The 12,729-nt window shown below is 40.8% G+C and overlaps 1 protein-coding gene across 8 annotated transcripts in view; it reads left to right on the top strand.

Moving 5' to 3' along the window:
• Nucleotides 1-12,729, top strand: part of Cdin1 (CDAN1 interacting nuclease 1) — a 213,756-nt gene that overhangs the window by 145,526 nt on the left and 55,501 nt on the right. Inside the window, exon 12 of one of the 8 annotated variants that reach the window (XM_027422254.2) lies at nucleotides 9,530-9,653. The exons of 6 other annotated variants lie outside the window; for them this stretch is intronic. In XM_027422254.2, the coding sequence (XP_027278055.1) occupies nucleotides 9,530-9,542 (13 nt within the window). In that variant the 3' untranslated portion in view covers nucleotides 9,543-9,653. Of the gene's footprint in view, nucleotides 1-2,895; nucleotides 4,000-9,529; nucleotides 9,654-12,729 lie in introns of those variants that run through there. One more of the 8 variants, XM_027422253.2, reaches the window with a different exon arrangement.

Raw genomic sequence — 12,729 nt, 5'->3', positions numbered from 1 at the left:
GTACCAGTCTGTGAAGCCTTCAAAACAGCTGTGAATCAGTGTGTTTCCTCATCAGTGTTACTCTGTCTTTAGCACAAGCCATGCACCTACCAATAATTATGAATGGTTGGTGGAGCTAGAAAGATGGCCCAGGGATTAAGAGCCCTTGCTGCCCTGTCAGAGAAGCAGAGTTCAGTTCCCAACACTCACATCAAGCTGCTCACAACTTCCTGTAACTCCAGCTGCAAAGGATCCCATATCTCTGGCTTCTGTGAGCACCAACACACATACGTGCATACACACGGGCACAAGAACCCATATCCATAAATAAAAATAAATCTTTGAAAACAAAACTTAATTACAAATGCATTGCTTTTACATGCTCTTGGTCAATGTTAAGTATTAATTAAGTATTAATTTGACTTGTATTACGTTAACTCTTAAATATATTGCTCAGTACAAATTTTCAAATCATAGAAATATGCACAAATATCCTATATATACTTTTACCTTGTTTGGATATCTGAGTTCTGATTTGTTGGGTTTTTCCCCCCTAATGTATATACAGTGTGCATGTATATATAAATGTGGGTACCTGTTTGTGTGTGGGTGCTCATACATGTGTGTTTGCATGTAGGTGTTGATGTTGGGAATTGAGCTCAACTGCTTTCCAGTTTATGCACTGGTAGTCTCTCACTCAAACCCAGAGCATCAATATGGCTAGTCTTGCTGGCCAGCTTGCTCTGGGGATGCCCTGGCTCCACCTTCCCAAGCAATAATTACAGGTGACCATGATGCACACCCGGCATTTACAAGGTTTCTGGGGATCCAAAGTACTGTTGTTAAATATGAAACAGAGTAAAAGTAGTTCAGTGAAGGTGGGAAAGAGAAGCATCAGAACTGAGAGACTGACTAGTCCTTGTCTTCTCTGCTAAATCTGGCCTCAATAATGAAGCATTGATCATAGGAGTGGCTAAGCTCAGAGCACTGAGTACCATGTAGCTCACTTTCCCTGTTGGGAACCCAACCTCTTTGTACACAGCCTTCCTTAGAAGTCTGGAATACTGACTTCTTTTCCTTAGCATTTCATCTGTGTCAAACAGAAACAGACCAAACCAAAAGTGCCTGTCACCTACTTGGTATATAAATACGTGTGCACATGCACGTATCCATATGTGCCTTGGAGCTTCTAGAAGGGGAAGCAAGGCAGCACTACCAGGAGTTTTCAGTGAAATGTGTTTAAGTTGCAGGAACATTTTCCATTTTCTAGTTGTTCTAACTGTTGTTATTGAACATTTGACTTTTTTGTAATAAAAATGCATTTGTTAGAGTTAAGCAAGTGACAGTGTTTACAAAGTGTTTGTTATGTCTCTAAACAAAAGTTAAGAGCTCCCATAACTCTTGTGACCAGCATATCTAGCTGTATAATTAGTGTGTTGGTGTGGGAGGGGATAGGCATGCCACAGCATACATGTGGAGGTCTGAGAACAGCTTTGCTAAGTTGATTTCTTTCCTTCCACCTCTGGGAAACAAATAAAAAAACTCAGGTCCCTAGGCTTCTACAGCCAGCAGCTTTACCCACTGAGCTGTGTTGCCAGCCCAGTACATGTATTTGTAAAGCATTTATGTCTAATTACCAGAGTGGTACATAGAAGAAGCAGCCATTATGTTGGTTTGGCTGTCCTAGGTTTTCATTTACTCCATGTTGTTTCATGAGCATCTTTCCCAAAAGCTGTGTTTTCTTCCTTTCGTTCATAAAGTTGATTACTTCCTTAAAAGGATGTGTGAGTTCCATTGTTAAAATTAAGCAGAGAGGTTTTTAAAGTATGTCAGAGATGCAGTCTTTGTAGTTAGCCGACAGTGATTACATATATAATGTTTGGAGTGAAGTTTAAGACACTTAGTATTGAACCTTAATCTATGCTGTGGAGAAAATAAGTTTACCCGTGTAACAAGAATTGTTTTAATTTTGTAACTATTTAGTATGGTATAACTGCTTCCTACCACTTTGACAAAAATAATTCTGTAAGTACCAGATTTTTTTATTGGTGAAATTTATTTATTCTATGTGTTTTTCACATCATGATTCTTGATCCCTTTCTTTCCCCGTCCCTTCATACTCAATCTTCGCCCCTCCATGTCCCCCCAGAATAAAGCAAAATCCAAGAGAAAAAATGAAGAAAATAAAATGAGAAAAATTAAAAAATGAAAAAGGCAAGGAATTAAAACCTCATCATGGAAGCTGCAGTGTGATCCAACAAGTCACCCGTATACTCCTTGGTCCATACATTTCTGTTTACAAGTGTTTACTCAGAGTCATTGTTCTGGTTCTTGGCCCCTGGTCTCCACTACACTTCATTGCTGGGACCCAATAGGACTCTCCTTGGATATTCCCTGTGTTGTGGGCATCCTGCAGCTTTGGGTCTATGGGCCAGGTCTTCATATGTTTCAGCAGATCATAGATGGTATAGATATTGGGGCAGGCCAAGTCATACCCTGAGTCTGGGCCTGGACCTGGGCAGCTGCAGGGTTGCTCCACCAGATGGGGAATCTAGACAGCTATCCCATGCTTACAATTTCAGGGGTGCCACACCAACACCTCCGCTAACAGGGTTGGATCTGTTGTGCTGTTCTGGTGAGGTACAGGGCCTGCTTTCCCATGTTGCAGCTGGTGGGGATGGGATAGCTCTCCTGCTCTTAGGACTACAGGGCCACCTCTCCTACCTTCTCCAGGCATTGGTGGGCAGAGGGGAGAGCTTCCTCCCCACTCCCACCACCCCTGCAGCCACAAGACAGATGAGAAATGGGGCAGCTCTCCCATGTTCACAACTTCAGGCCTGGCACACCCACACATGCACTAACGGGGTTGGTTCTATTGTGCCGCCACTTTTTTTTTTTTTTTTTTTTAATGATTAGGATCTGTTCGGTTCCCTTTCATCTTCTCATATGCACCCCGTCTTGAAAATGAGTGAACATAGAGTCTTACAAACATGAGAGTATTCAAATATATGTATAGTTTTGCCTTTGAAGAGAAGCTGGTGCCAGCGGTTTTGGCTGCTGCTGCAGGGAACAAAGCAGAGAGCATGGACAAGCTGGAAATCATGACATGATGCAGTGACCTATAATGATGTGCCTGTTGACCTCACTCAGGAAAAGTGGGCTTTGCTAGATCCTTCACGGGCGAATCTCTGCAAAAGATGTGATGCTGGAGACTTATATGAACCTCATTGCTATAGGCTACAAACTGGAAGATAATAATATTGAACATTGTCAGAGTTCTCCAAGACACGGAAGGGACTTTTCATGTGTATGCTGATATAAATTTGCCTCTGAAGATATTTTGATGTATATAGAAGTCTCAAAGAAAAGCAGCAGTGTAAATCATCACATCATAAAGTGCATTGATGATCATTAAATTCTCACAAGACTATATACCTCAACAGCAGAAGGATACAGGATCACCATGAAAGTGGCATGGTAACAAGTGTCAGAAATGGCAGTGAAAGCAGGAGGCTAAGAAACTGCAGCATGAAGCAGAGACTGGAAATGGTGTGTGAATGTAATTTCTCAAGCCTGCCTTCTATAACATATTTCCTCCAACTGGGCAACATTTTCTAAATCTTCCCAATGGATACCACCAACTTAGAAGGACTGATTTCTCTGACTTCAAGCTTGCATGCTTGTTTTGTGTTACAAGAACCAACTTGTGATGAAGAAAAACTCTGTAGGTAAGCCATTAGATGCCTCAACAGCTGTGTTATAGGAATGAATTATTACAAGAAAAGAACTTCCATGAGTCAAAAATTATTGACTCATGGAAGAGTCAATAAACAAACAAACAAACAAACAAAAAGAGTTGTTTTCTTTGTAATTCTGTGATGTTAGTATGTGTATGTGTGCTTATGTGAATGTGCATTCTGGTCCCTGAGAACATTAAACCTTTGGATCTCCTTGTGGCAGGAATTATAGGAAGTTGTCAAAAATCATGCCTTGGTCCTGGGAATGAACATTTCTTCACTGCCCAGCCATGTCTCTAGGGCTATAAATATTTTAAAACCTATTTATGTCATTTTTGAAGTCAAGAAATAGGGACAAACTCATACAAGAGGAAAAACCCTATTAATGTAAATGATTTGGTAAAGATTTTAGACATCACAATTGTCTTCAGCTTCAAGAAAAAAAAAATCAAATTTCATTTGTTTTTCATCTTAGCCTTGAAGGAAGTAAACTGCTTACCATGTTCACTGAAGACTGAGGGTGGAAATAATGGTATTGTGGTTATGTTTTTAAACATTTGAGGTAGATACTAAAGTGTGATGTGTGTGGAAAGTCCAGTTAGTGAAACTTATCTCGTGGTCCTTATATTCCTTTTGTGGCTTTTGCTCATCTTCTATTGTGCTTTTACTTAGTGATAGGTATTTTTCTGTTGTAATGTATAGAATGGTATCCCCACCAACTAAGTGGTCCAGTTTATTTAAAGTATGTGTGATCATACTTTCCAAGTAAGGTTCAAAGGTAATGAAGTGTTCCTGGTTTTCTTTTTCATATTTTTACAAATTCTCTTGTAATTTTGTTGTTTGTTGTTCAATGTGACCTGGTTTTCTGTAATGGTTCAGTGATACTTTTGAACTCATGATCCTCATGTGTCTGCCTCTTAAATACAAGTCCAAGCGTAGATGAAGTACTCTAAATGTGAGCTGTTTTGTCAACACAGTTTAACAGTGTTCATGTTAAAATGCTCAATAGAGGAGAATATAAGTAACATTAAATACCTTAAAGAACAAATATATGTACACATATGTATATAATACACATTTGGCAAAAGGTAGACCGTGATACTGGAGCTGGGGAGTAACCATAAGTAAAGCAGCGTGTGCTGAGTTGAGGCGGGCTTTTATGGCAGTGAGATGTTTTTGCAGACATTCCTGCGTCTCAGCTTGGACTTTAGGATAACTGCCTGCTGTGGTGCAGCACTCTGTGTTCAGTGTGACACTACCGAGAATCCAAAGGTGTTGTGGAGGGCAGACGCCAGTGCCTAAGAGCAGATCTCCTTGCCCAACAGCCCACGAGAGCTTTGCCCCACATGGACTTTTACTTTCTATTTTCATTTTTCCTTTCTGCCCCTTCATGTCAGCTGCCTTTCAGTGGAACCACAAAGAAAACTGAAGCTTAGCAATTTCACTTTCCCCAGATCTCAGACTCAGATACTTAAAAAGTAAGGCTTTTATTCTTTTTAACCCTCAGGGTTATTTCAAAGTAGGTTTTTTTACTGGATCCAGCTGACTTCCAATTTGAGGACCTGTTTTTTTTTTGTTTTGTTTTGTTTTGTTTTTTTTTTAGAAAGTATCATCAGCCGCAGACTTGTAAAGTTCACAGACTGCCCACAGACCCGATATGTTAAAGGAGTGGATTTTCCTGTTGCCCCTCCTCTCAACTTTAACCTCCAACCTTCTCTAGCATGTATCATGACAAATAAAACTGCTGAGGTTTGACAGGAGGATATAAAGTCACTAGGCCATCGCATGGAGATGGCCAGGGATTCTTCTCAGGCTGAAATAAATGCTCTGAGCTGGATTTTTCCAGAGGAAGTCGTAAACACTCATATCACTGTAGTTTTAATAATTATTGGTCCAAAAATAAAGAAATATACATATTAAATGATGTTTGACAACTCTAATTTAGTCATTTTGTTATTGGTTGTCTTTGACCATTAACTTGGATTTCTGTTCTTAATTTTAATGTATACTATTTCAAGCAAGCAACATGCGATACCGATATAAACATGACGTTGTATACAGCATTCTAAATGAGTTTTTAGTTTGTGATTAAGACAAACCATATGATGAAAAGCAAACAGTATGTTTGTATTGCCCTACTGACTTAAAACCATCTCACCTACAGTGCCTTCTGTTACATCACATGGAGACATGGGCTTAGAGAGCACCTCAGCTCATCAGGCTTCCTTGGATCTCACATGTTGTGTAGATTCTCAAAGAATTCATCTGAGTGTTATTCATTTTTCACCGCACAATCACTGTCTTGTGGAGTCTTTGCAACTGCTCCATCAGAACTGGGCTCTCTCCCTTACTAGGTCTGAGCATTGGGAGCATTAGGAACAGGCAAGCAGTTACATCAGTACTTGACGAGTGCTTCTTATTTGGATGGATGGGTGGATGGGTGTGTGTGTGTGTGTGTGTGTGTGTGTGTGTGTGTGTGTGTGTGTGTGTCCAGGCCCTCTTCCGGGAGCATTAGGAACAGGCAAGCAGTTACATCAGTACTTGACGAGTGCTTCTTATTTGGATGGATGGGTGGATGGGTGTGTGTGTGTGTGTGTGTGTGTGTGTGTGTGTGTGTCCAGGCCCTCTTCCTTTGCTCTGATTTTCTCCCATTTTGAGTGTATTTTTGGTCTTTTTGTCAGTGTACTGAAAACAGGAAAGACCAGAAGATAGGAGATGTGAGAGTGTGGAAGTCAGTCATGGGACTAGAAATGGAGTGAGGCACCCCAGGTCACTTCTGCAGAGTTGTGCATGCCTCTCAAAGGATCCAGAATAGCTTCCACAGAGGCACAGTCCTTCCAGAGTGTGCGCCTCCTGTCAGGAAGAGGAGCCAGAACCCACACAGTATGCAGACTAATGTGAGGGGCTGAAGGTGGAAATAAGAGATGGAACACAAATAATAATAATGATAATAACAACAACAAGCAAGACCTGAGGACGTGACCCAACATCTTAGAGTTGGTAGGAAATTGGATTTTTTGTGTGCTTCTTATGGAAGCATTCTTCAGACTATCAGGAACCAACCTCCCTCCCTTCTTGTCTCCCTCTCTTCCTCCCTCCCTCCCTCCCTCCCCCCCTCCCCCCTCCCTCCCTCCCTGTCTGTCTGTCTGTCTGTCTGTCTGTCTGTCTGTCTGTCTGTCTGCCTCTCTCCCATGAACAGTGGGAACACATAAACAGAGGAATGCTTTTCCTCATATTTACTAGCAGCAGCTTCTGTAATGTACTGCATTGGTACAGCACTTCCCCATTCATTAATGTGTTTGAGGCTAACCATTCCTCTGGGAAAGTGAAAGCATTTCAAATGGGTCAGAAAAGCCAAGACTCAGGGAAAAAAAACGTGATCTACTCAAGATTAATTCATTCATATCAAAGCCAGCATCCCTTCACTACTGTTCAACAAAGTTCATGAGCATTTACCATGTACCTGGTATCCAGGGATGACCATGAGTGCTGCCTGAGAGGTACAGGGGGACCTCTCAGGCAGGGCATGTGCTGTGATCAGCTGTCCTCATTTCTGGGACACACCAATTGAATAATCTCTTCCCAATTCAACTTCCCAATTCACCAGCTCCAAACTTGCTAAGACTGACAGCTACAGTGTAAGAGTCCCAGCCTCACTCAGCTGGCAAGCAGGAAATAGGGACCTAGGGACTCATTAGGAAAAGTTGCAGAAGCCAGAGGTTGGAGCTCTGGGGGCTAGTTGCATGGACAACCTAAAAAAAAAAAAAATTCATGGATAAAAATGAGAAAAAGCATTAGACTTTTTGAGAATAATAAATGTCCAAACCTCCATCTTTACTATATGTTCTTTGTATTTACTTTTATCAAGAAAGCTCTTCCTAGTGTTCTTATTGACAAAAAGCATAGACAGACAGACAGATCACTGACAGTTTTTTTAAATTGATAGATTGTGCTCATTGAGTTCAGCTCATCCCTTACCACCCTAGGAATGCTTGAGTAGTCCTGAAAACAATGTTCATCCAATAGCTCCCTATACTGCCTTGGTAGACAGATTTAAAGTTAGTTTGGCTCTCCACTTGCTCTGCATTCTTTTGCTTATAGCAGTTCAATGAAAAGCATATTATATATAAATACAGGACTGGGATCGGAGAGATGGCTCAGACATTAAAGGCTAGGCTCAAAACCAAAAGTATGGGACTGGAAGGGGTGGGGGGGAGGGGAATCTTGAAAAGAGGCAGCAATGAAGGTTAATATCCTGATATGAAGCCCAAGGTAAGAAGGTAAATTTACGTTCATTGGCTATTGTTTAAAATGTTGGGGACCATCAGTGTTAACATACAGAACTTTTTTTATTTGTTTGTATTTGGGGATTTTTTGAAAGATTTTTCCCCAAATGAACTACCCCAGTCCCCAAACCCAAAATGATTCAAATTCTGAAACTCATGGGGGTACACAAGAAGTTTGGAGTTTCAAAGCTTTTTAGATTTCAGGTGTTCATCCTATGGTCTTATTTCAACTTGGGGATGCAAGTGAGAGACCTTCTTGTCTGATGTCCTTGATCTTCTCTAACCTTGCAACAGGCAGTGAAATCATTATTTTCCTGCTAGGATGGAGTGAAGCCATGGAAAGGTTGCAACTGAGAGGAAAATTCTACCAAAAATTCATTTCAAAACTATTTTCTGTAATTTTGATATGTCCAGAAAAATATTGCCTTAAAAAGGGAAGTGCTGGGGTGATGATATATGCCTTTAATCCCAGCACTAGGGAGGCAGAGGCACTGGCATCTCTGTAAGTTTGAGGCCTTATCTACATAACAAGTGCCAGGTTAGCCAGGGCTACATAGTTTGAGAGGAAGGAAAAAGGAAGGAAGAAAGATGGGGTTGGGGGTGGGATGGAAGTGTCTGTCCATCAGAAATAACTATTCAGGTTGCTTTTGCCACCTTTGGCTTTGGTTGGAATTACAGGCTTTCACATATACATTGGGTGGAATAAACATTTTAACTCATGAAAAGGAGATTCTGGTACTGGCTCTTCTCATGCAGTGGTTACCTTAGAGACAGATGTGCTGCAGATCCCCCATCCTAAGCGGGTGTGTGACGTGTGTTTCTCTTTTCATATCACATACTTGACTAGTAGGAACACAGGACCCCCAAAGAGGCAGAAACCTGGTGTTTCCACCTCATCTTCTCCTCAGCCTCTTTTAGCGCTCCTGAGCTCACCTGTGCTCAGCAACCCTGTCACTCACCTGAGGTGAACTTTCTTTGTGTCTCCCACTTGCTTCAGATCCCCGGTGCTCTGCCCAGTTATGTCATTTAAACACCTCCCCCATTTTGACTTTGTTAATCTATCAAATTGCCATCTTTTCCTTGGAACTTTCTCTTTTACCTGTGGCTAGGTGGTCTGTAAAGGAATTTCACTGCTGTTTCTCTTGCTGAGTCATAGAACTCTGACAGGGTGGAGGCAGAGACAGGAGCCCCATCTTTGCACCAATGCATTCCTTGGATTGCAGAAGGACTGAGCACTCTATAGATGTTCCCTTGACTCAGACCTGGGAGGCCCATTTCCAACCCTGCCTTTCCCTTTACTTCATCCTATAATGGTAGGAAAATTAATTAACAGCTAAATCATAATTTATTACCCTTCACAAAAGGACTCACTTGCATTTACATGCTTGAGGTTCTGTTATCACTAGACATATGCTGTCAAACTTTTATTTATACAGAATAACTATCCTGGTTGTACTGAAGTGGAGATACATATAATTTTAAATTTTTTCCATAACTCAAAATGCTCCCCGCTTTCTGTATTGTAAGGTGGAGTCGGTGATGCTACATCTGTCCACATCTGATGAGTCTCTCCTCCACAAACTACCTAAAAAAGGATGGTCCATTTTGAAATGATTTTGAACTTGCTGAGGATGGGTGTCCATTGGGAAAGGTAAATTGTAACACACATTGCAGGAGCAGGTAGCAGGGGAGCAGCAAGCAGAAGTCTTTCTCTTTTCTGGGCTGTTGAGAGGTGGTAGCTGTTAAAGAGCTGTCTGCTAAGTCATCCCGAGCTAATGCAAATTAACAGTTGTTTTCTTTCAGAACTGTATGACTGAATAAACATTTACCATTTGTTTCCTTTCTACTCATCTCTTAAAACAGTTGCTACAGGTCTTAATAGTAAGACTCGAAACATATAATGTATTAGCCTTGGCACATCAAAATATTGTTCATCTTCCAAACTTGAGATATTCCAGTTTGGCTTCTCACTGAGTTTATAATGTTTCTGAGTGTATGTATCTAAAAACGCATCTTACTAATCTCCTGGAATTGATTTAAAAGGAAAAAAAAAAAGTCCCTGTAACTTGTCACTATTCCCAGCTTCAGCGTGGTCTGTCACTTGTGAGATTGATGGGCATTGTGCTCAGTCTTAGAGGGCCCTCAATATGAAATCTGAGCCATGGATATGTATTTTGGAAGAGAGGCCTATGATACTTGTGCAAATTAATAATGAGGTTAAAATGGAGTTAGAGCTGTAGCTGAGAAAGCAGCGCTCCTTGCTTTTTGTGCAAGCCTTTCTCATGCCTCATAGGACCACCTTTTCTCATGGCGCCAGTGTGGCAACGGCCAGGGGTAAAGAATTTCACCAAGTGAACAACAGTATCTAGTAAATTTGTGTTCCGAGCTCTCCTGAAAGGTTTATTCCAATGCCGTCGTTAACATTCCTGGAGCCTGTGTCTGCCAAGTGCTTGCACTCAGTTCACAGGCTTCCAATTTAGCATGACAAAGTTGCTCCCATTTGCAAATGGGAAACCTGGAGCCCCAAATGGAGCCTCACGGTGAACTGCGCCTGGGGATGAGATCCTAGAGATACAGTATAAAGGATTATCTAGGATCATGTGGATGGTTCACGGTTGCCTTTGTCTGGCTGCTGGGTTAGATCATTCTTGGCAAGTTGGATGAATTAGTATCCTATTCCTGAGACCCATTTCATTACCTAGTTTGGAACTCTTCCACGCCCTGAAAACTTCCATTGAAACTTTCATCAATAGTATTTGCATAGACAAAATGGAATCAAACTATTGACATCTTCTTTAAGAAAAACAAAAAGCAAATGTATGTGACTGGTTTGTCACAAAAGATAATTTATCCAAAGGCACCTGTCTTCTCTAAGGACTCTGCGTGAAAAGGTTTTTAGGGGGAGCCTGGTGAATTTTTTTTTTTTTTTTTTTTTTGTCTTTAAAATAAAGCTGTTTTTGAGGTAGGAGAGAAGCTTAGTTTTTGAAATGGCACAATGAATAACAAAGGTCTCTTTTCACCCCCCAAAAAAGAGGCACTAAAAAGGGCATTTGTGAGACTCTTGTGGAAGAATTGTGCCATTAATATAAAAGTCTAGATATAAGAAAAAAGGGGCTGTGAGGGAGAGGAAGAGCAGGTACTATTGGAGCCATGCTGACTCTGAAAGCAGCCTCTTTCACTTAGGTGGTCACAAGCTTGTGTTCCAAACTCAGTGATATTTTTAGTGACTAGGACAGCTAGCCAGGGAGGGTCAGCAGAGCATTCCGACACTGAGCGCCCAGCCCATCCATCCCCAGACTGTCTCAAACTCTCCCCCAGTAGCCCATCAGTAGTTTCTGGCGAACAAGTGGCCAGGATGGCCTCTTGATGCAGATCAGATGGTTTGTATTTCCGGGTTTTCAACATAGACAGGATCTGTCATTGATTTGGAAACTGGCAAGTTCAAGCAACTGTGTTACTTACTGGATATGGTTCATGCTGTAGATGAGAAAACTCTTCAGGTAGTAAAACAAACGATGAACAAACAGGATTGGTTATGAGCTGGAAGAGAGAGCAGTAGGTAGGCCAAGGCTGTCTATGGGCCACTTCATTGCTGACCAGAATGTAGCTTTCCTAAAAGCTCCCTTCATAAGAAAAATACCAAATTACTGTTCTCCTTCTTTAAAATAAAAATAAGGTGTTAGAAACAGGAAAAGTTACAGAGTCCACAGCTCCATAGTTATCAAGTCTGGTTATCTCCCTCATGGGTCAAAGTTCAAGCACTCCGTTTTGTATCTACAGTCCTTATGCTATTTGAAAAGGCTATAACAAAAAACAGTTATGTGGTTATTTTTAAAGAACTGAGAAGCAGAATGAAGGCTCAGAAGGTTGAGTGTAGTACTAACAGAGCACCTGAAGTGGTATTCTCTCCTAATTCTTGGCGAGGATTAATTAAGTACAAAGTTACAAGCCTTGAAAGAATTTCATGATTATTTTTCTTTGATTTTTTTCTACAAAAAAAAAAGACCCACCCCATCATTTTCTATTTTAGCAGTTTCCACAACTTAAACATTAAATTCTTATTGTTTGATTTCTGTTATATTAGGAGTGTGTGTTTTGCAATTCTAATCTTCACGCTTTCCTTTCTTATCACTGAAGTGGGCCTTTTGAAGCTGGGAAATTTTTCATAGCAATATTGACAGTGTTCACATTTGCATGATGACAGCCAAGGAATGGAGCAGTAATTTTTGAAATTGCAGAAGTATTTAGAACACTGATAAAAGCTGAAATATATTTTTGATGGATTGAAGTTAAGCATACATGATTTTTTCCTGCTGTCAAAAGGCTCTGAATTTAGTGAATATTTGCCTGCTGCGAGAATGCAAGATTAACATCACAACCATCACCCGGGCACCCAAACCCTGCAATTTAATAGCTTTTTAGGTTCTTTCCTTTTTCTAAACAGCAATTAATCTCATTTTAGTACAATTTTCTCGTTTCTGAAGTCGCTCATTGAATCGCTGTTTTGTTCATATTTGGCTTCAGCTTCTCTGCATAGTCATTAAAGTCCCAATTAATGTCGCCTTTAGCTGAAGAGTGCTCATTTTTATTGAGAAAATGACAGTTGCTGCCATGAGTAGTACAGTGTAATATACATTAATTGCCCTGTAACACTGGTAATTACGAGTTTTTCAAGCCTCTCAGTAAACTGTCATGCCTAGACAAGACTGTGCTAAAATAGATTACTC

This window comes from Cricetulus griseus, chromosome 6 (genome assembly GCF_003668045.3).
Source record: "Cricetulus griseus strain 17A/GY chromosome 6, alternate assembly CriGri-PICRH-1.0, whole genome shotgun sequence".
In the NCBI taxonomy this organism is placed as follows: Eukaryota; Metazoa; Chordata; class Mammalia; order Rodentia; family Cricetidae; genus Cricetulus; species Cricetulus griseus.
This window is presented reverse-complemented; position numbering and strand designations above follow the sequence as displayed.